The 21930-nt window shown below is 34.8% G+C and overlaps 1 protein-coding gene across 1 annotated transcript; it reads right to left on the reverse strand.

Annotated features, from left to right (window-relative positions):
• Positions 1-3762: 3762 nt before the first annotated feature.
• LOC100378720 (putative methyltransferase-like protein 24) lies at positions 3763-15875 on the reverse strand. The gene is made up of 6 exons (XM_002735592.3): positions 15698-15875; positions 7259-7338; positions 6444-6724; positions 5988-6059; positions 4350-4512; positions 3763-4189 (listed from the first exon to the last, which is right to left on the reverse strand). Exons 1-6 carry the CDS (start codon positions 15771-15773, stop codon positions 3872-3874), a joined length of 990 nt encoding a protein of 329 aa, XP_002735638.1. The 5' UTR covers positions 15774-15875; the 3' UTR covers positions 3763-3871.
• Between the last annotated feature and the right edge of the window lie 6055 nt (positions 15876-21930).

A 21930-nucleotide genomic window follows, 5' to 3' on the forward strand; every position in this document is an offset into this window, starting at 1 on the left:
CGTTCTTTCGACGTACAGCGCGGAGCCGACACGGAGCCTCCACCTCAAGCATGGGTTGGTCTGTGCAAAATATTGAAATCATTATTTTAAGTCCTACAGTCTTATCAATTTAGTTTTAAGCCCAGACACGTACCGCAAATACAGTTACTATGTTTTCAAACGTGTGACGGTTGGAAATCTATGTTTATATTATACTGAGAGCACAGCTTGCATCATACACACGGATATTACCGCGCATTTCACTGTGGCCGTATTTTATATCTGTTTCTTCAGTGTGGTACAATAAGAAAATGGGAAAACAAATTAATGGATTGAAATTATCTAATTAGCCATGTTCAGCCATCAAGTTACAGATTGTAAAATGTCAGCTCAATCTCTGGCTGGGAAGAACGTCTTTTACTGTACAATTTTGTCCGTGATGCAGCTATGACGAGCAGTTTTACTGGACAGAAGATTGACGAATACATCCCTAGTATTTCCAGAGAAGGCACTTAAAGAAACGTTCACTATATAACATCTGCCAAGGTGTAGTGGTGAGACGATAGTCAAATAAACAAACATTGGCTGGCGATGGTATGGGAGCTGTTGTTTTTTACAACCCAAAGGAATTAAGTGACCACTTACCATAACATTTGAGTTTGTACTCCAGTACGTCATTGAGAATAATTAGGACCCCTGAAAGTACAACTTGTGTAGCCGGTTTGACCGGAAGCTTTATATAAATATAGATGTGTATATTGATAGCAAGATTGCCAACATAAACTTCTGCAACTGATTTAGCGTAATACTAAACTAAATTGAAACTGTACATATACATACCACTATCGTGCATACTAAGCCTAAGGGGCGTTGATTTGTGTCATATATATCTGACCAAGGATTGTAGATTTAAATAGCTCAACTTCCTGTATCTACTTTACGTCGAAAACAAAAACGTGCAGTCAGTCCTTCCATCAAGACTTAGTTATAAGCCACATTAGTCTTTTAGTACATGACAGTGGGTAACTAGTAGATACATTTCTCCTACGCTATGGGATGTTTTTAATAATAAACGAATATCATGTGTAATAAGGATTCAGTAAATGTATCTTCCCAATGTCAGTATGATGAGTGAAATAATGGTCAGATTATTCCTTCTTAGATTTGTGTGACGTGACTTACTTTAGTGTTTTTCAGACAAAAAGGCTTGTGATAAATTCAATAAAGATGAACTAAATTGAAACTTAGTTATTTTGTAGTACGAATACATGACTAAACATGGTCTGTATTATGATAACGTGCTTAATAACCCTTAAACAACAGATAACACGCGCGTGCAACCTGTTCAATCTATTTTGTAAACACGGAATGTGAATAAAAATAATACAATTCATGTTTCTACTTCACATTGTAATGTGATACTTGGGTATTTAGGGTTCAAAGAGATTTATTTCTGAATTACTCAAATGACGCCAACAAATGATATTCGTTGATAGTTTGTCGCTCGTGAATCGGGAAGTTTTGTCGACCCTCATGATGATGATTATTTGGCCACATACTGAAATCACAGTTTCAGAGATATTAAGGAAAGCTAAGGTGAAAATTATTTTGAACAGCAATAATACAATTTTATTTTTCTACTCGACGTACTGGACAAACAATCGCGATGAATTTCCTGCAATTAGACCAAATTACAATTTAGTTAGATGTTTTTGGTATAAAGAATATTTATATTTACAGCGGAAATCCTTTCAGCTTAACACTTCAACACGAGCAGTTTGTTTAGCGACTCACTGAAACAATCATAAGGTCTCAGTGGTACAGCTGGTATAGTACTGTACAGGTCGCACGTTTTTATCCATGCAGTGCGATGACTAGTATGACCCCGAACACTCGAATTGAATGGCTTTTTAACAAAATCATTCAAATGCGTACACATATTCGCAAAAGAAGAAAAAGAACATTCCGAGTACAAAAACATCAAAAGATTTGCCCGGAGATTCGCCAGCATGATCGACGGGGGACTCTCAAAAGAAGTTAAAACATTTTGCGTTTATCTTTTGACTTTTTAAACAATATGCTCTAATATTTTCGATTTTATAAAGCCTAAACACCGTAAGTGTAAACACGTGACTATCTGTCAATTATAACGTTTTATGCTGCAGCATGTGTAGCTAATTTCAATTCAAGAGCCCCTTTGGAAGTGCGAGTTGTTGCATTTAAAGAAATTGACATCAACAATGTTTATAATTGAAGCTGCAAGGTGGTTTGTAAATCTAAATTGTCATTATGCTGATAAACTATAACTGATATACCTACTGTGATATGATCACTTCAGAGAATTGCACATGTGCAATAAATATTAATCAAGTAATCAAAATGTTGATATGTAAATTATCATAGCCAATTTGTCTTCACTTAGCCATTACCCGAGTCTCGTTGATATTTCTTCACATATGGCCGGTATATGCTAACGTTACATTTCGATGTGAATGTGTTCTTCCGACTCTTACATCCAGCAAACTCTAGAGAATCTTTCCAAAGGGAATCTCATGTTGTTGAGTTCGTTATTTATTCCGTTCAGAAAAAAACGGTTTCATTAGTTTCCGAACTAGTGTGTGCTTAGAACTGAAAACGGCGCTATGCTGACTGTGTCAAACATTTATTTTATTTTTAAAGTACAATATGGCGAAGTCACGTGACCGAAACGGCAATGAGCAACATATCTTTACGCAAAATCCAAGATGGCAGCCAAACCAGGTGACTGGTCAATATTATTTTATTTCCTATAACAAACTTTGGCCATTAATACTACATGTATAATTTCAAGTCGATTGGTGACAACGCTTACGAAAAACAACAAAATGCTAATTTTTTGGCCATTTTGCCGGAGACCTAAGAAAATGGCCCAACCACAAAACTGGTGAATATTATTTTAGTTTTCTAATGTCATAGGTTACTACAAGCACAATTTCAAGTCGATTGATTAAAGCGGGAGGGTCGTCACCTGCGCACGCGCGGGAATTGAGTCCCAAGCGACGATAACACACGCTAAAACGGAAAGGCTCATGGGTAGATAATGACCATGACAACAATGGCACGCTATGGCTATGTGACGACTCCCCCCCGCTTTTAAGCACTCATGAACAACAAAGATAAACATGTTCGCCATTTCGCCGGAAATTCAAGATGGCGGTCAAATTGCGAATTCATTTTCTTTCTGGAGAGTTTCAACATAGCAAAAGTACTCTCGGTTCAGGAGAAATCTAAGATGACGGCTAGTCTACGTGTTCAATCATAAAGAGGTTTGTAAACAGTAATGCCCTCTAAGCCATATCAAGGCTTACGCACTGTGATATTGTATGCAGCATGAACATTCACGGATGTTGTTCCCTTACACTAGTTTGATAATAATTAAGGGTTAAAATAAATACTGTATACCCAGTAATTATATTCAGATTAATCTATTGTTATTGAGTAACCTGTGGAGAATTTTTCTCTGCAAAAAGACAGTACCAGTTACTGTAATACAATATGACTCGTAGTTGGCTAAGCCACATATTGTATTCATTGGCAGTAATATAATAGTAATATCATGCAATTGTTAAAGAGAAACAAATTTAAATGTAAGACAAATTACTTGAATTCATCAATTACCCTATTGCTTGCGTAACTCATTGTTGTCACATTTTGAATAATGATCATATACTAGAAAATCGATTATTTGATGAATGCGAATATATGAATCGAGTTTCTGATAGTAATATCCAACAATTAAAAATGTTCAATGTCACACATTGGTATTTTTATTTCATAATGAGCACTTTGACCAGATGATCATCTTTTTATTGGCTTACAATTAATCGTATTTGTCGATAATACATGCAATACACTATTTCATGAACTTCGAATTCACAAAAAACACTTCAATGCAGCCTGAGTGTCTGCCCAGGTCATCGAAATCGAACTGACCACACGAATAGGGAACTTCGTGAACATTCCATAGGTAAAAACCATGATCATTGAAAGCCATTAAAATGTTTTTATTTATGTCTTGAAATTTGTGTTCTTGGTCCTCTGGTGCAATTCCAAATATGTGAAACTCGAATGCTAGTTGTTTCACATTATTAAGTGTTCCAGTTTGCAACATCTGTGGGATTGCGGCGTACTCCGATTTCTCGATGTCAAACTTCAAGTACTCAATGATTCTCTGGAAATAATTGTCACAATAACGACGTAATTTGTATTTTCAGTGTTAAATATCTAATAGTGAAATTATGTGTGTTATTATATAAGCAGTGCGCGACTAACGTATAGTGACCATTTGTAAATGAATATGATTTGGACAGCCGTTATGTGTATATACTTACATCAGTGTGACCATTCTCCTCAAATATTTTATCAAGCGAACGCATTTTCCAATGTTGTTTCTGACCTTTCACAGTTCTGACAACATCATCTGAGTTATATGCGTCGAGGCCAGTATTGAAGAACCATACTCTTTCAGAATGTTTATGGTCAGGTAAACCTATCCTGGAATATACATATGAATCAATAAAATGATTCTTTTTAGGTAAACTTGTTTTGACTGAAATGAATGTTTAGTTTCTGAGCAGAGGGCCGACGAATAATGTGTTTCATGTGTGACCGTCTGTTCTTTCACACGCATCTTCGGTCAGTTATATTGTATGACGACATGTTAGTTTAGTATAATAATAATGATCAAGAATGAGTATTGGTACGAGTACATGTTGAACAGCTATTTGTAAACAATAGATAACTTTGGTACTCAAACATCTGTATCTAGAATGAAATATGTACACATACATCAGAAAGCATTTGACTTTACTGAAGACCATCCATCATAAATCCTCATTTATTAAATTAAGATTGAGTTCAGTCAAGTAGATACAGCAATGAAAACGTCCAAACTTGGTGGATACATTATAGAAATTGTGAGATCTTATGGAATTTTATTTCCCAGATCAGAGTCTAATTGCCTAACTGGCGATCATTTTGTTTGAATGAATCTCTGACATGACCAATCATGTTCATTCTTTATATATTGTCGCGGAAAGGTGGTTGGCATACCCCTTGAAGGTGACATACTCAAGTGAACTAGCTACCGTAGTTTGATATCCATTGTAACTAGGTCATGATGCTTTTCTGAAACTGAATCTTAAAGATTGTAACTTCCTGTCTTGATTAATCGCCTGATGTAATTTATTACTTGACATGTATATCCTATTTTGGCGGATCAGTGACCCCACTGCCAATCAAATTGCTTTTATTTATATACGACCCAATGGAATCCCCGAACATTTTTGATTTATTTAGCCTCATTTTGTCTTCAGTCACACCCATAAAAATGCAAATGAATATAAATTGCTATAAATAAATGCTATAAACTGGCACACAAACCAGCACTCCTCGGTAGTTCTTGTAACTCACCCACAAGACCTCAAGATCAAGCCGACCCCTGAAGAACTAAAGGCCTTGCACTCCACAGAGCTTGGACAAAGAATATAGAAATAACTTTGGCTCTATACCAAGATAATTGTGCATTGGTTTGAGCAAAACGTTACAATATACATCATAAAAAATGTCACACATATTTAATTTACTTTGTTCGACAACCCGACTCAAAATGGCCAAATGGTGGTAATTCTTTTGTTTTGTTAAAAATGTATAAACATAAACAGTTACTATTGAGCGGCAGTGGGGATTTTTTTAAATATATAATAATAAATAATTCTCGAATGTGGTGTGCGCTTTCTATTGTGGCTTACATTCTACAGTATTTAGTGAGGGATTACAGGTGGCAGCCGAGCAAGCACCATACACAAACTGGTAATATGACTGAGGTTTAGGCTAGAACTGTTCCCTCAAAAAAACTATAACTAATTGCATATTGCCGTTGTTGTGAAAAAGAGGGTGCAAGATTGTTAATTTATGTATGAGAAATTCCAGAGTGTTTCCGTCTCCCACCAACGCTATTCCATACTTACGATGGGTCATGTGAATACACGTTACATCCAGACTTTGACATCTCCTCGTCGAAGGTCCAGTCTGTTCTGATTCTAATAAATACATAGATAAGTATGAGTGTTATTAGTTTTAAAGATGCTAATGTAATTTGCTTTAGCAAACATTTCACAAACGTCTCTTTCTTCTGATTGCTGGTTATACATACTTTATATTACATACATTGGCACAGTCAGTAAACTAATTTAAAAACTATGAGGTTATTGTCATGACATAGATATGACTGTATCGTTTTCATTATGTCAATATGTAACGTTACATAAATCGAAACAGTTCTAACGTCATTTTGTACTGACAGTTTGTTTCAAGTCTGAGAGGTATTTGGTAACAAATGCAATTTTTGGTTTGGCGGGTTATTTTACATTGTACATATGATAAAAAAGATGTGTTTCAAATATATAGGACGTTAGTAATCATACCCAAAAGAATACACAACACAGTCGTCGAAATTTGGCTTAATCTTATCATCAAAACACACAAACCACCCGCCATCTTCAGGTAGTTGAGTTCCAACTCGCCGAAAATTGTTGCAGTAAAAACGTGGCTTTTGGAAAACATTCAAATTATATATGAAACGTAGAAATTCTTTTCCTGCATCTGGTGCCGAGTTGTGTACATGCAGCGTAGCTGATGGTTTTTCCTCCGATACGTTACTTTGTTTCTTCAAGACGTTTGTTTCAAATACATGTCTCTCCATGGTCTGTAATGACAAATCATCACTTAAGTGTTATACTCTGATGGACCGCCCAGTATACAGGAATCAGTAACAATATCTCAATTTGATATTGATATCAATGTCTGCATTGCAAAAATCACGATTTCGTCACAAATAAAGTTGTAATCAACGACTCATAAAGTTCAGTAACCAAACATTTAATCGTGGACAACAGAAAAAATAAACAAGCAGTCAATTTGATTGAAGGTGCGAAACGGTGGAATCAATTCCCGATTTATATTTATATATGCTACGTTCAACTTTCTTATTATTGATTTGTCAGATCTATTATAAGCCTCTTGTATTTATATTATTCAGATTGCCGTGGAGTTTTATCATATGCTCTATCTTTCACCTTTACACCAACTATATAGCACTTTGGACCGAATCAAATGTCCATTATATTTTAACAACTCTGAACAAATGGCTAATAAGGTATGTGCTAAAATTAAACCTCATGCTTTATGAATGTTCATGTCAGACAGCACGATATACACGGAGTATAATAACTATATTTACCGAGGCACCATTTGTTGGTATAGATTTTTTCTCCGGCTGAGTGGCTTCACAATGGCACGTCACGTTTCTACTTCTGAGATCTATTAATTTGATTGAAAGACTTACTGGTTAGACCTTATTCATCAGCTCCCATTCCTCAGCTCCTAAGATCGAGGTTATTTGTTATGTTGGCGATCGCCGCTGTGCCTGCGGAAGTACTATGGGAGATTGCATGATGGGAGTGAAAAGCCTTTTGATCAGAAAAATAATTTTTCGAAAAGTGAAAACTAGAGTGACTGTGAAAGGTTGGTTTTAAATATTAAATATCGTGTGAATCTGGATGTAATAATGAAAGAAAATTGAACTGGTATGAAAAGGTAGTAAATGTATCCAGAATGCAATCCGGGGGTCAAAATACGTCACAATAAATCCAACAAGGCGGTTGCAAATTGTCAACAACTATGGATGCGGTAAAATACTTGATTTGCAGTTACGTGAATGGCCATGGACAAAATCATGCAAATTCTGTGCTTCAGTTACAGTATTTGCTGCTTTTTTGTGCAATGGAAACTAATACAAGAAATGCTGCCAAAAGACATGTCCCTCTAGTAAACAAAACAACCTTGGAACGTTTATCTTGAGAAATTGAGAAGACGAAAATATCTTGGGACAGTCGTTGTAAAATAATAGACATGTTTCTCCAGGTTATCATGGGTATTTTGATTATTTGAAGATGGAAACTGCCACTTTATGGAGAGCCAAGTTCAAAGTCATTGGCCACAGTAATGACGTTTTAGTGGGGTGACTCGCTAGAAGTATTCGCCGTGACTCCGGACTTTTCATTCGGGTTTATAATAATAATAACTTTATTACGCTCCTAAAAACCTTCAGAGGGGTTGTGTATGGTAAGGAATGTAAATACACAGAAATACAAAAAACATAAAATTTAAAAAAGAGAAAATAAAATAAAATGTTAGTCAAAAACAAGAAGAAATTAATTACTTTCTGTGGTTTTAAAAATTGTGCTCTTCAATTATTTTGATAATCTTTTTAAATATGGAATTCACATCCATTGTGTAAATATTTATTGAACACTCGTCAAACATTTTTTTTATTTGTTCTATATGGCCAGTACAAAATAGCAGGAAATGTTTTTCATCTCCTAATACTTCAGTGTTACACTTTTTACAATGTGTATTTTCTAATTTTATTTTGGGCTTTGTTCTTCTACCTAATTCTATTTCTAAGTTGTGGTCACTTAGACGGAATTTTGAAAGCATTTTCCTGAGGCGGGAATTTGAAATGTTTTGCAAATAATTTTCCATATTATAACTTACTTATAACTTTTCCATATTATAACTTACATAGATGAGTTGCTTTTAAATTTTCCATTTGGAGTATATATTGCCCCTAAATAGCAAAACTCACTAACAGCTGTTATGTCTTGGTTGCTGATTTAAAAAATCATGTTTTTAATCAGTCTGTTACTGCAATTAAATACATAACCATAACTATAAATTGCTTAATTCCGCAGGTGGACTGAAATCCGTCAGTTATACCCTTTGGCAATATAGCTTTATATTTAATATCCTTATACATATATTTGATTATTTCATAAAAGCCAATGCCAATGTTTTTGTAACTTGCTGTCGAAAGATTTTCTAAACTCAACAAAACAAGTGTATAAGCAATTGTCAGAACTGCTGCTTTATTTTTATTATAAATTGTTTTTTCAACTGCTGTTTTTAAAAGGAAAATTAAAATTGCAAAGGAAATTTGTCGCCTGATTTGTGTGGTGGAACAAGAATTGTAGATTTCCAGATTGCAGGAAATTTTCAACTGTCTAGAATACTTTTGAAAAGTTTCTGTAAACATCTCATCATTAACTTATTTTTGGTTTTCAACATTTCATTGGCAATGCTGTCATCAGCAGCTGACTTATATTATTTTTTAGTTTGCTGTCATGAATTTGTTTTTGCGTATCTGTTAACCGACTTAATTAGCTGATTATTAGCGAATTGCTGTGTTATGTCTGTCATCGTTTAGGTCTATTTGAAGTTTTGGACGGAACTTGGCTCAGTGGTTTGGAACTAATTACAAGATACCGTCGCTATTCTGACATCCGTAGTTATTAATGTAGTGAACGATTAATCAAAAGATATGACGTATTCAGTACTTAGTTTGATTGGCTTTATGATTGAAGGTTACGCCCTAGAGTCTTTTTACTGTTTTGTAATTGGTTAGAGTTTTGGAAATGAATAAAGAGAGTTTGAGTTGGTCTTGGCGAATACTCCACGATAGACGCAGTCGAGTGCAGTCCTGGGCAGTCGAGTCCAGTCCGAGAGAGTCCAGTCCAGGGGCGAGCCTTGAGGCAGTCCAGTCTTGGTCTTGGGGATTTTTTCCCCAGGGCGCTGTGTCTGATAGAGTGCTCGATTGACCGACTAAGACGAGAGCTGAAACGTATTTCGTTGTGTGTGTCTTATTTGACTGTAAAGTTAAAGTGACTTTCCCGATCCCGTACCTCAAGGGGACGAGATAGAGAGACGAGACGAGATTCCCCCCTGACAAGTGTGGAGAACCCCCGAGAGAAAAGAATTTTACCCCTGATATTGCTAACAGCGCTAAGAATTTCTTCCTATGTGATATTTGAGTTTAGATATTGGTTAGGAACTTGTTGCATTTCGTTTTCTATAAGATTATTGTTTAACTCATGATTGTTATTGTTTGTTTTATTAAATGATCAATCCATTTTTTTTCCTGATATTGTTGTGTCTTGACTTTTGGTCTTTTGATTACGTAGGATTTTCAGCACAGATCAGTACTCATTTTGGTTGGCACTGTCCATATATTCAAGTTTGGACACGAACATGTTTTTATATTCTCTTTTTTTATATTTTATTAGTTTTGCATAATGCTTTTTAAGAGTATATTGGTGATATACGGGTTGGTTGGTTGATTTGTTAGCAACTTAGAGGTACTAATTAATTCCCTTTTACTGCAGAACACGACTTATCAAACCATTGTTGTTTTGGAAGTTCATATTTTATTGTTCTTTTATTGGTTAATTTTTAAGGCAGTTATCCGCTGCATCAATTGATATTTTGTTGAACTGATCTGTTGGTTCATTGACATCACTGTCTATGAAATCATTGACCGGGTAGTTTTTGAACATTGTTTCAAAATTTGAGTTTTGTAACATGACTTTGTATTTTTGCTTTGCCTCAACGTCCCAAATAATTTTTTTACAGCGCGGTTTCAATTTATCCAAAAGATTTGTGTTCTTGGTGTGATTGTAATTTACAGTCAGTGAGAAACCAATAGGAAATGATCTGACAAGTAATTAATATCATGAATTTTAAGATATTATATATGTCTATGTAAATCCTGTGTGATAATGCAGTACTTCAACTGTACTTGAACCAGCCGGATTATGACAGGTAAAGTTGCCATTTAAATCACCTATATTCCTACTATTTGCTATTAAAAGATTATTTATAATTCAAAGTTCGACTAATTGTTTGCCAAACTTATTGTTAGTTTTATCTTGGGTGTGCTTTTTCAAAATTTTCTAAATTATTTGGAATGTGTACATGAATGTTATCTTCAAATGCAATGTAATCAATTATATTTCCAATGCGACTATTGAAATCACCTGTTATAATTACCTGGCTCTGATTGGAAAAAAAATGTTATTTCTTTTTCTAAAATGCCAAAGTAGTCAACATCTATGTATATACAACCCAAAGAAATATCATTTTCTAATGAGAACAATTCCTTGTCCAATTTACACCAAAGGAAGTCATTAATTTCAGATGTTATTTCACTCAGCCCTCCCCTCAACCCTGATTTAAACAAAATTGCCACTCCCCATAGTTCCTTCTACTTCTAGCTGATTTGCATTTTCTGTCTCTTTTAAAATAACTATAACTATCTAATACATCTAATGAACTACTACCTAGAATACCTAACCAAATCTCTTGTAAGCATGAAATATCAAATTTCTCTAAAATAGAAATATAGTCAGACTCTACACACGTGGCACCATGGCCGTGAATGTTCCAACTACCTACATTAAGATTAGTCTGCCTAATACTGTTGACAGTTGTTCTTTTCATCATTATTCTATTCTCCACGATACGGGGTTGTTTTTCAATGAAATGAAATTATATCAAAAAAGCTAAGAAGTTAAATATTAGTAGTTATAGTAGTCATGGTTTATGGTTGTAGCTATTGTTTGTCTGCCACTTTGAACGTTGACTGTATTTGTTGCCTGTGTGGTGATAGTTCCTGTTTGCATGGTCATCTTCATAACCTGCACTGTGATATTCATATTGATTAGTAGCTGCAGGACTGTAGTAAGAATCATGATGGTCATTATTATATCGTCGATGTGAATGATGTTTCTGGGAATTATCATAGTAATATGCATTGTCGTAATGGTTATTATGGTCATAGTAGTTTTCACGATTGTTGTATCTGCTATAGTACTGACTGAAATGATTGTATTGTTCATCACGGTGATTTTGGTTTCTGGAATTATTATCCAATCTGAACTTGGATGATAAGACTTGTGTTTGTCTGATTTGTGGTACTGCTGTTGATCATGACTACCAGAATTTCTCCTTTTCTGGTAATGAGAGTGAGTATTCCTCTGAACATGAGCAGTTGTGTGTTTGATGTCAGCTACTAGTAGACTGGTGCCTCTAATGTTAATATGGATTCCATCACTGGAATACATATTTTTAGCACTGCTTTGCTTTCTATGTTCCACAAATAAACAGTTTATAGTGTTATTGTTTTTAAGTCTGGTTAAATTGTTTATATCATCTATCACTATCTTGAACTGTGGTAGAATACATGGTTGATGTGCGAATTTTCTTCACCTTTTTATATTTATACATGTGATTAGTGTTGTTTTGTCATGGAATCTCCAATATTTAATATGTCAACACCCTCTAAATTATGATGCATATGTTGTTTCATGTTATCAAACTTGGCCGCTTTATTTTGTTTGTCCTCGATAACAATTGGTTCTGAAGTAGTAGGGACAAAATGTTTTATTTCAGCTTGTAGGTCAGTAAAGGAAGTGTTTTCGTCACTAGCACTCTGTAAGCAGGATTACCGATTTCGAGTTTCAATTGGCTATGTTTGAATATTCTTAATATCCTATTTTACCTTATCCATTTCTTGCTTCCATTCCTTAGAAAGTGCAACTTGTCGACTTTTTGCTTCTATTTCCAATCCAGTTTGAGCTTTCACTAGATCGTCACGCCACTTTTCACTAATATTAAGAAATTGTTGTTTAAGCTCCTTAAATCTCTGTCGCCATGGCTCTGTTTTTGACTCTGAGTGTGCTTATCTCTGTTTGTTTTCCTTAACCTTTGTTACGTTCTGGAATTTCTCGAAATCGCTGATTTTTGCTTTAGATTAAGCTCCAACTCGGCAAATCTATTTGATAAAGTGGTGTGTTTATCCTCAATACTGTGGATCAAACTGTGGATTTCAAACTGTGACATTTCTTGATTCCTTCGATGAGAAATGAGAGTACTTGTCGCCCTGTTCACTGTTTCCGTCTTTTCAAGATGGCGGCTTGTTGTTTATCTACTGCAAGTAGTCGATTGTTGGTAGTTAGTTGTCTTTGGCGTGATTTTTGTTGTCTTCATAACCACATTCATTATTATTATTATTATTATTATTTAAATTCAATAGCGACTTGATCATGGTGATAGAATTGTCTTCATCGGATTTTACGTAACTTAAGTTTGACGTGATTTCCGCTCTGTTCCCATTAATGATGCCATCGTTGTCTGTTCCGTACATTTGAATATACTGTTTTGCGTCTTCTAAAGTATCGTAGCCCTTAAAACAGTTGCCTAGATAACCATTCGCCAGTCGATGACATTCTTTCTAAGTAGTCATGATCCCCGTCTTCTGTTCAATTACAACTGCAAAGAACTTCATTATCTTCCCTTTCGACCATTTATATGTCGGCACATAATTGATGCAACTCGTTGGAGATGTAAGCAAAACGTTTGGTTCTGTTGTTCCGTACAGATCTCCCAGTCATGACTAACGTTCTCCGAGCTTTTTTTATATGTTTAGTGGTTGATCTACGTTGATTTGAAAAAGGTAATGAACCTGCAACCGCCGTATCGATTTGATTTTGAAGAGCTCACTCACACACGTGTTGACAGTACAACGCCATTAGCATTATTTATACAAGACATACACATTACTCTCAAGAAGGTTTAATGTCTTGTTTGTATTTACACAATGTGAATGAGGGGATTATTGTCAAAATATATACGGGTGCTTGAAATTATACAAAATTCTGTTTCATGTGTTAAAAGAACATTACAATGTTCTAATGAAATTTTTAAATATTGGTATCATTCCCAACTGTCACCAAACTATACGTTTTGAAGACTTGTATGCAATTGTAAGATTATATTTCAGTTATACTCGAATTAAATCTCAGCACTGTGCCATTTATTAATGTCGTGGTTTTGTTATAAGCAAGTCTCAGAAGTAATGGGGTAGCCAATTTGCAAACTGGCTAGCGAATTGGCTAACTGCCTGGGTTTTGACTAAAAAGTTGACTTTCGAATCTCGCTGATGCCAACTTGTGGTTGCGTCTACTCTGGTCTATATTGTTTTAGATGACATAGAATGCTTTCACTTGGCCTGGTACGTGTTTGGATTCATCTGGACGATTTGCTTTGTTATGTGAGGCGTGATAATGCAAAATTAGTGCGAGTAATTTATAATTTATATAGGGGGGTAGCCATCTTAAACACGGCTTGAAACCAAATAAAGAGACAAGTTGAGAAACAGTTTCCTACAACTCAGGGAGAAAATAACATTTTCACATCCAAACGATCTGTTTTGGGTAACATTGAGTCAAAACCCAAACAGTTAGCCAATTCGCTAGCGACTTTGCAAATTGGCTGCCCCAATACGTCTGAGACTTGTAATAATTTTCTGGAAACTGTACAGCAAATCACATATTTTCATTATTTATTGTTCATAGTTTTTCTAAATTTCAGTTTTTATTGTTAATTATTATTTACAGTAATAAAACATTTTATTATATATGTGTGAGTATGTTTCATGAATTAATAGGCCACTCCTTTGCTTCAATTCCAACTATATCTTTGGGAATACCACTTGCTGTTTATCATCCATATTTTGATATCCCACAATGTCTGGTAATTCGAACTAACTACTCTTTCGCAAAATTTGCCCAGGCTTTCTTCTACTCCCATATTTTCCTTAACAATGAATGTTAATGCAGATATACAGTACAGTTAACTACAATGCATTTCCCTTACACTCCCTTGTATTACACAACGGTCTTTGTGCTGAGGCAGTTATGACCCACATCCATCACCAGCCCTCTTGTGTACGTTTGATATTTACATTTGTAGGGATACAGCGAAATGATTCTTCCACAGACAGCTCCACATGTGATTCTATCATATATATAGATTAGTCACGGCTGAGGTCAGAAATTAATTCCTCTGTATATGTTTTAGTCACGTTACCATTGTTTACCACTGGCGCGTTTTCATAATAGAACAAAACAAGAAAGCATTGGTTATCGGACAAAAGGCCACACGTTTGACCAGAAGCTAAAACTCGTGCGAGTTCTATAACCAATACTTTCGAGTAAATTTTATTTTGATTATACAACGAAAACACGATCAAATTGAAGGAGTCGTAAATCCAACAATTCATAGCACAACATATTTATATTCTAATTTTGTAGAGTCGAACTCACCATTTAAATACATACAGAAAGTGTTCCAAAATTTGAGAAAGCGAGCAGGAGACACAGTCTACTTTTTCACTAGCGTAATTTAAAAACACACATTCATAGTTATGTGCTGGTATTGGCACCCACTCAAACCTAAACATTGTTTTCTTTAATTTTTTTTAAAATATTTTTTGTGCCAGGCGACAGTTCCGGACATTTAGTGTCACTGTTGTCTCTCCTGACTTTTTTTTCTGTATTCCAAAGACGCATTTGTCAGTGAATGAATCTCGGCCAGCGGAATTGGCCTTCCCATTGAGTCTGTGGCACACTCACCCAGGGTAGGGGTCGACCCTTTGATGTTCAACCTAAGGTAGGTTTGAATTTGGGTCTACCGATCATGCGTCTGATACGGCAACCACTATGCTACCAGTGACCGGTGCAACCTAAGCGTTGTTTAAGAATTTGATAGTGACTGTAGCCATGCGAAGCCTGGTCGTAGCATACCTCTACTAGTCTTAGATTTTTGGCATCTATACTAAAATGGATTGAATATTCGGGCCGGTGGGGATTACCTTGAGTTTAGCAGGAGGAAGTCCTATATGTGGCACTCTCACATATCCCGTGGAGCATGTTTAAACATGCACGGCACTGACCAATTCTCACTTCTATACATCGGGTATGTAAAATGAAAAACAATATCTTACCAGTTATAAGTAGTAGACAAACACCTGCAAGTAGTATTGCAGATAAAGCCGCTGCAGAATTGGTTCGAATACTCATGACTATGTCAGCACACTACAAACGTTATAAACTCAATGACAAATAGTACGTATACTTTAGGCATATATGGTGAAACGTGGATATGCTAATCACATCAAAAAGTCAGTGGGTGTGTTCAGTAGTGCTTTCAAACATTCGATTATATTGATGCTAATTTATAACGAATGATTTGTTGGTCATTGGGGGCGCTAGCATTGACTAGAAACACATTTAAACAGTAGAGGCACAACAAAAAGTACAAATGAAGAAATTGAAAGGTACAAGGTTTACTTATTAACTAGCCATGGTTGATCAATTACATTTTACACACTGTGAAACATCAACATGTTTTGTTTTCTTTTGAGCAAATGGGAATTGATCGAATATATTTTGCACAGTGTCGTTCTTCAACTTGTCTATAACCAGCATTCTTGCCATTTGAAAGACAACTTAGTTCTCTATTGCATTGATAAATAAGATACGTGGATTGTGCAGTAGACCTTTAAATGAAACACATTCACATTCCATGCATAGATACAGTAATATTGTCATACATAGCGTCCTACGAACATAGAGATGTACACTATATGATTTCTTCAATCTGCCACACTGTGTGCATGCAAGACAATAGAAATAATTAAAATATCACCTATTTTTAAGAAAATTTAAAATATTTGCAGTAGAGAAAACTTGTGAAGTAACGCAGTGAAACAAGATCACTGATGAAACAGTTGATCAATTATTTTAATACTGTTACATCCAGTAAACACATCCCATCGGAACATAAATAAATAAAGAATGTTCCTAAGACGGATTGATTTATTTATGTTGTCAAAATAAGGACTGAAACTATCATTATTTGAAAAGAAATATTTGCACCACAAGAATAACAAACAAACCAAACAATACAGGGAGTGCAGTTTATACTGCCACTTGCTTACCATTCAGTCAGAAAAATGTGCCATCGTATCTTTTGAAATACACAGTAATTTAAACCAGACAAATAAGAACTCCCAACAAAATATGAATATCATCTCAAAATGGTTCAAGTAATAAATAATTAAGTTCGCTTAAACTGGTATTACTTTCCAAGCCAAAGTGACAGGATACCTTGTCATGTGGTATAGATCAATGGTTACGTCATGGCACAAGATATACTGGTTTCTCAAAACCTGAACACGTGTTTGATGTCGTGACATTTAACATTGTAAAAGAGCGTGTCCAGATATCTTGTAGACATTAAGTATATATTTAAGTCAGGAGGTGACTGTAAACGAAAACTTTAATCTTGTGACAACATTGAATTTTCTATTCCAGGAAGAAACATGGACAACATGCAACCTTAATTGGGTGGTGCGATTGAAATTTATCTTACCTCCATCTGTCCTAATAAAAATACAATACACACAATCTTGACGCGAATTCAGAAAGTTGCGCTCATTTCCGCCATTTCTAATACACTGAGTTATTATATGTTTGAAGCGTTTAACATTCACCTGGGCAGATGAACTGTGATTGTTTAAACATCACTGTCCTATGTGGAAGATACATATTGTACATTAATTTTATTCTACTGTACACATTGACCTATGCATGTATGTGTGTAAATGTAAATCGTTATAAGTTCACTAGTTGGCCATTTTGAATCAATTCATGAAACAACGCTAGAATGCACTTGCAAGCAAAATACACAAAACAGTCGTCAAAATTTGGCTTAATCTTATCATGAAAACACACACACCACCTGCCATCTTCAGGTAGTTGAGTTCCAATACACAAATTCAGAAAGTTGCGCTCATTTTCGCCATATCTAATACAGTCAGGTATGATATGTTTGAAGCGTTTAATATTATGAGTCTCGTAATATATGTAGTAAATAAATAAACAGTAAAATAGTTACTTCGGACTACTATATATCACGTAATATATGCCCTGTAATAAAAATGACCATGCTCAGCAAGCACAAGATATCTATATAAGTTCGGTATACACTTAAATCCTTTGTTTCGAAGAAAAAACATCATGTGCCCTTCTCCCAACCGTAGTCACGTAGTATTTTGTTCACAGTAAACGCGATCACGACTTCGCGGGCGAATTCATTTCCAATGAGCTTCTTTGCTCTGCCCCCGTTTCTCGTTTTAGTGCATTAGGTGTAATATTTATACTACTATTGTAAAGTAGTAATATAATGAATGTTTCGTCGATCAGCACTGCACGAAGTTTGCAATAGTGCAACAATGTTTCTGATTATTTGACAAACTAGTGTTCGAATTCAACGATTATTGCTGCCACATTACCTGCAACTAGCATAGTAAAATAAAAACAAATCAGGGCAAATCAAATCCCAATCGTGGAAGAGCGGGTGAAAGAGTGTGCTTGGCAGAGAATTTTTAAGAAAACCCTACCCCTCGAAACCAAAATTTACCAAAATACACCCTATAACATACTAAATATAACACAAGCTCATTTTCACTATTTCAAATTCACGGTATAAGGCAAGCCACTCTGTCTAAGAAGAAACACAATTTATAGACTCGTTGGGTGCCTCGCACACCCATTGGTAAGTTCCTACTCGTGCCCCGATCAGTAAAACGGGGTGACAAGCTCAGTCTGTATATTACTAGATGACAGGTACATCGCACTTTTCACTTCTCAAGAAGCACATTAAAAAAAACTCACCTGCGACATCCATTCACATCTTGTTCACTCAGTATCATGGCAGAAATTCACACCATAGTGTGTGCATGACCAAGTTAAGGTAAATTTGTAATCTCATACGTTTTTTTTTGTTTTTCGATACCATAGCTGTAACTTTACACCGAAACTCGACCGAACATGCAGGGCCCGTGTCTGGCTGACACATGGCGTCGGTATTCGAAATGCAAATTCGTTATTGAACTATTGTAAACATCACGCTGTACTTATTGAGTAATAATAACATTTCTGTGCACTCTCACTAAAACTGTCATTGATGACTATGTCGAGTGGTCGTTTTGCTCCGCTCAGGTGTTACCTGTGGTATATGTTTATAGGACACATTAAAGTGTACGACTGTACCCAATTTTCATTCCATTATAATAACATATACCACCAGAGGGCGCCTTTACTTATATATCAGAAAATGATTGATGATGCGAGTGACTCAATTTTGCGACGTTTAAAGTTTCTAGTTAAACGTGCATAATGTTTGTGGGATATAACAGAGTAATCACTGTATATCTCATATTCAATTTTTGCTTTCATTTTTTTTAATGAAGTGTGTATATACGTATAGATCTATAATATCATGATTAACATATCCACTGCATTTTATGCATATATTAAGGTGTATTAGTTTTTCTCAGGTTTTGAATGTAAAAAAACGAATAACCCAAATATCGGTCTTTAGAGAAGAGATTCGCAGTGGGGGGTCATCTGTTTTTTTTTTAAATATGTAAGTTTACGCTTCTATCATATAAAAAAAACACCTCATCATCGCAACTACGAAGCAGCCTCTCTTAATGAATTAATCAACCCACAACAGTTATGCGCTCATAATTATTCAGGCAAAAAACATCAATTATCTTTCTATTATATATCTATTTGAACTTGAAATCAAAGAAACCAGAACCAATTTCTTCTATCTCTCATATCCTCGACATGTCCTCCTTGAATTTGATTGAGTATAAGGGCAAGGTAACCTTTTACTATCCTGTATGATACACGAGATGACTTAGATTTTACCATCACAAATTTCCCCATCTTTGTAGTAATATCCCTCTTTCTCCTGAATATGGTACACACATTACCCAGCTTTTTGGATATGCTGGATATATTGGGACTTTGAGAAACTTCACACAGAACGCCTGCCTACACAGAGTTCTTTGCAATTTGTATGAATATACCAAAATTCACTGCATTGTGGCCCTAGTGAAATGTTAATTCATGGGATCGAGTTTATTTATAGATCTATAATATATATATATATATATATATATAGGTCTACGTCGTATTAACATGTCTATTTCGTGTTTTCAAAATTTGTTACCCGAACGTTTTAGCCAGTATTATTAAGTATTATGGACTTATTAAGTTTGGGTTGACAAATTTTTGGCGATTTTTGGTCTACTACTGCTTCACTTTTTTTAAATACGGCTGAAGCGACTTCTTTAGCTCAGCAACATGGGTCCCCCAAAAAGTACGTTTAGAAGTTCATTTTATTTTTTATATGTTTTACACATAAAACATTTTTTCGAGGTACTATGTAGTTTCTAGAACTTTGCAACAATAGATCGTCGAATATTATAAGGTTATTACGAAGATACCTCAAAGTATGCACGAAGACAGTACATCGGCAGTATCGACCGACGCGCAGCGTACTGTCTGAGGTATCTTCGTAACACAACTTAACACAATCGATTAATGTCCGAAAAATTATATTTGACGTATGCATGAAACCTAATTTCTCAAAAAACAAACAATATTAACAATTTTAAATTTCATCTATATACTTAATTAAAATATAATATAATGCTACTTGTGTTACAATTATTTGTTTGAATTAGTATCTTATGCGTAGCATAGAAGATACAATACTAATCAAAGAAAGCTTAGAAAGAACACCCGTGTGCTGAAGGTATTGGAGCCATTAAGTTAGCTTTTATTAGACCAAATACAGCATTTAATCAAAGAAAACTAAGAAAGAACTTCTGTATGCTGAAGGTATTGAAAACACATTACAAATTAATATTGAAATATTGATGAAAAGCTGAAAACTAATTATACAAATCAGGTAATTAATATGAACAGATTTGAGTGTAAAACTAATGTCAGACCATCTATGCGCCAATTTTCATTGAAATGTAATTAGAACCCAAAAATATGAATTATTAGGTAATTAATATGAACAGATTTTAACCCAAAATTAATCAGGCAGGTCTATTGTCCTAGAGCATTTATGTTTTATTGAAATGTGATGATCAGTATTTGAGATATCAGTGTGAAAGTTGAAAATTGACAAATTATGCAAATTAGTTAATTAAGATGCAAAAATGTTTACCCTCAAACAATCAATCTCTTCATAGTCCTAGAATACCTATGTACCACGTTTCATTGAAATGTGATTACTACTTGAAATACCAAAAGCTGAACATTTATTAATTATGCAAATTAGGTAATTATTATGTACTGACATTACCCTAACAACTTTCAGGTTTATGCAGTGTCCTATGACATCTATGTACCAGGTTTCATTGAAATGTGATGATTAGCAGTTGAGATATCAGTGAAAAAGCTGAAAATTAACTAACTATGGAAATTGGGTGATTAATATGCACAAATATTTACCCCAAAACTAATCAGGTCTCTGCATATTCTAAAAGATATATGTACCAAGTATCATTGTAATGTAAAGATTAGTACTTGAGATATCAGTGTAAAAGCCGAAAATTAACTAATCATTATGGAAATAAGGTAATATATGTACACATGTTTACCCAAAACTAATCAAATCTGCATATTAGTGTAGAGCATCAATGTTCCAAGTTTCATCAAAATCCAATGAGTTGTTCTTTAGATATCAGTGGAAAAGTCATGGAACAGCTAACAATTAGCGAATTTTCATGCAAACTAGGTAATTAATAAGCGTGGATTTTTACCAAATCAAATCTGCGCATTGGCCCAGAGCATCTATGCTTCAAATTTCATAAAAAACAACATATGGTTCTTGAGATATCAGTGGAACAGACGGACACATACACACATATACAGACAGGCTAACTGCAAAGAATCTCATTGTGTGTTTCGCACATGGGAGTCAAAAACTGTAAATACAACAACATTTTAAAATTTCATCAACAAACTCAAAGTTTATAAATGAAACTTAACTACCTATACATCTGCTTTGTCACTCTATTGTTTAAACTTGAATAGTATAAATCATTAGCAATGTCTCCGTCATGCTTTTAGTGACAAACAATAAAAAGTCAGATTATGTTTAGATATTGGGATAATATTTAGCATATTAACTACAAATGTTGATAACATTTTGTTTTGTTAAAATTTTGCAATTTTATTCCTTTTTCATAAAAATGCCCGCGATTTCACTAAATTTCACTGAAATCCAAAATAAATGATAAACAATATTTAACCAGTTATATCTTGCCTTTGTACAAAATGTAACCCAAATCTGAACAGTCAT

This window comes from Saccoglossus kowalevskii, chromosome 4 (assembly GCF_978046115.1).
Source record: "Saccoglossus kowalevskii chromosome 4, keSacKowa6.1, whole genome shotgun sequence".
NCBI classification, from domain to species: Eukaryota; Metazoa; Hemichordata; class Enteropneusta; family Harrimaniidae; genus Saccoglossus; species Saccoglossus kowalevskii.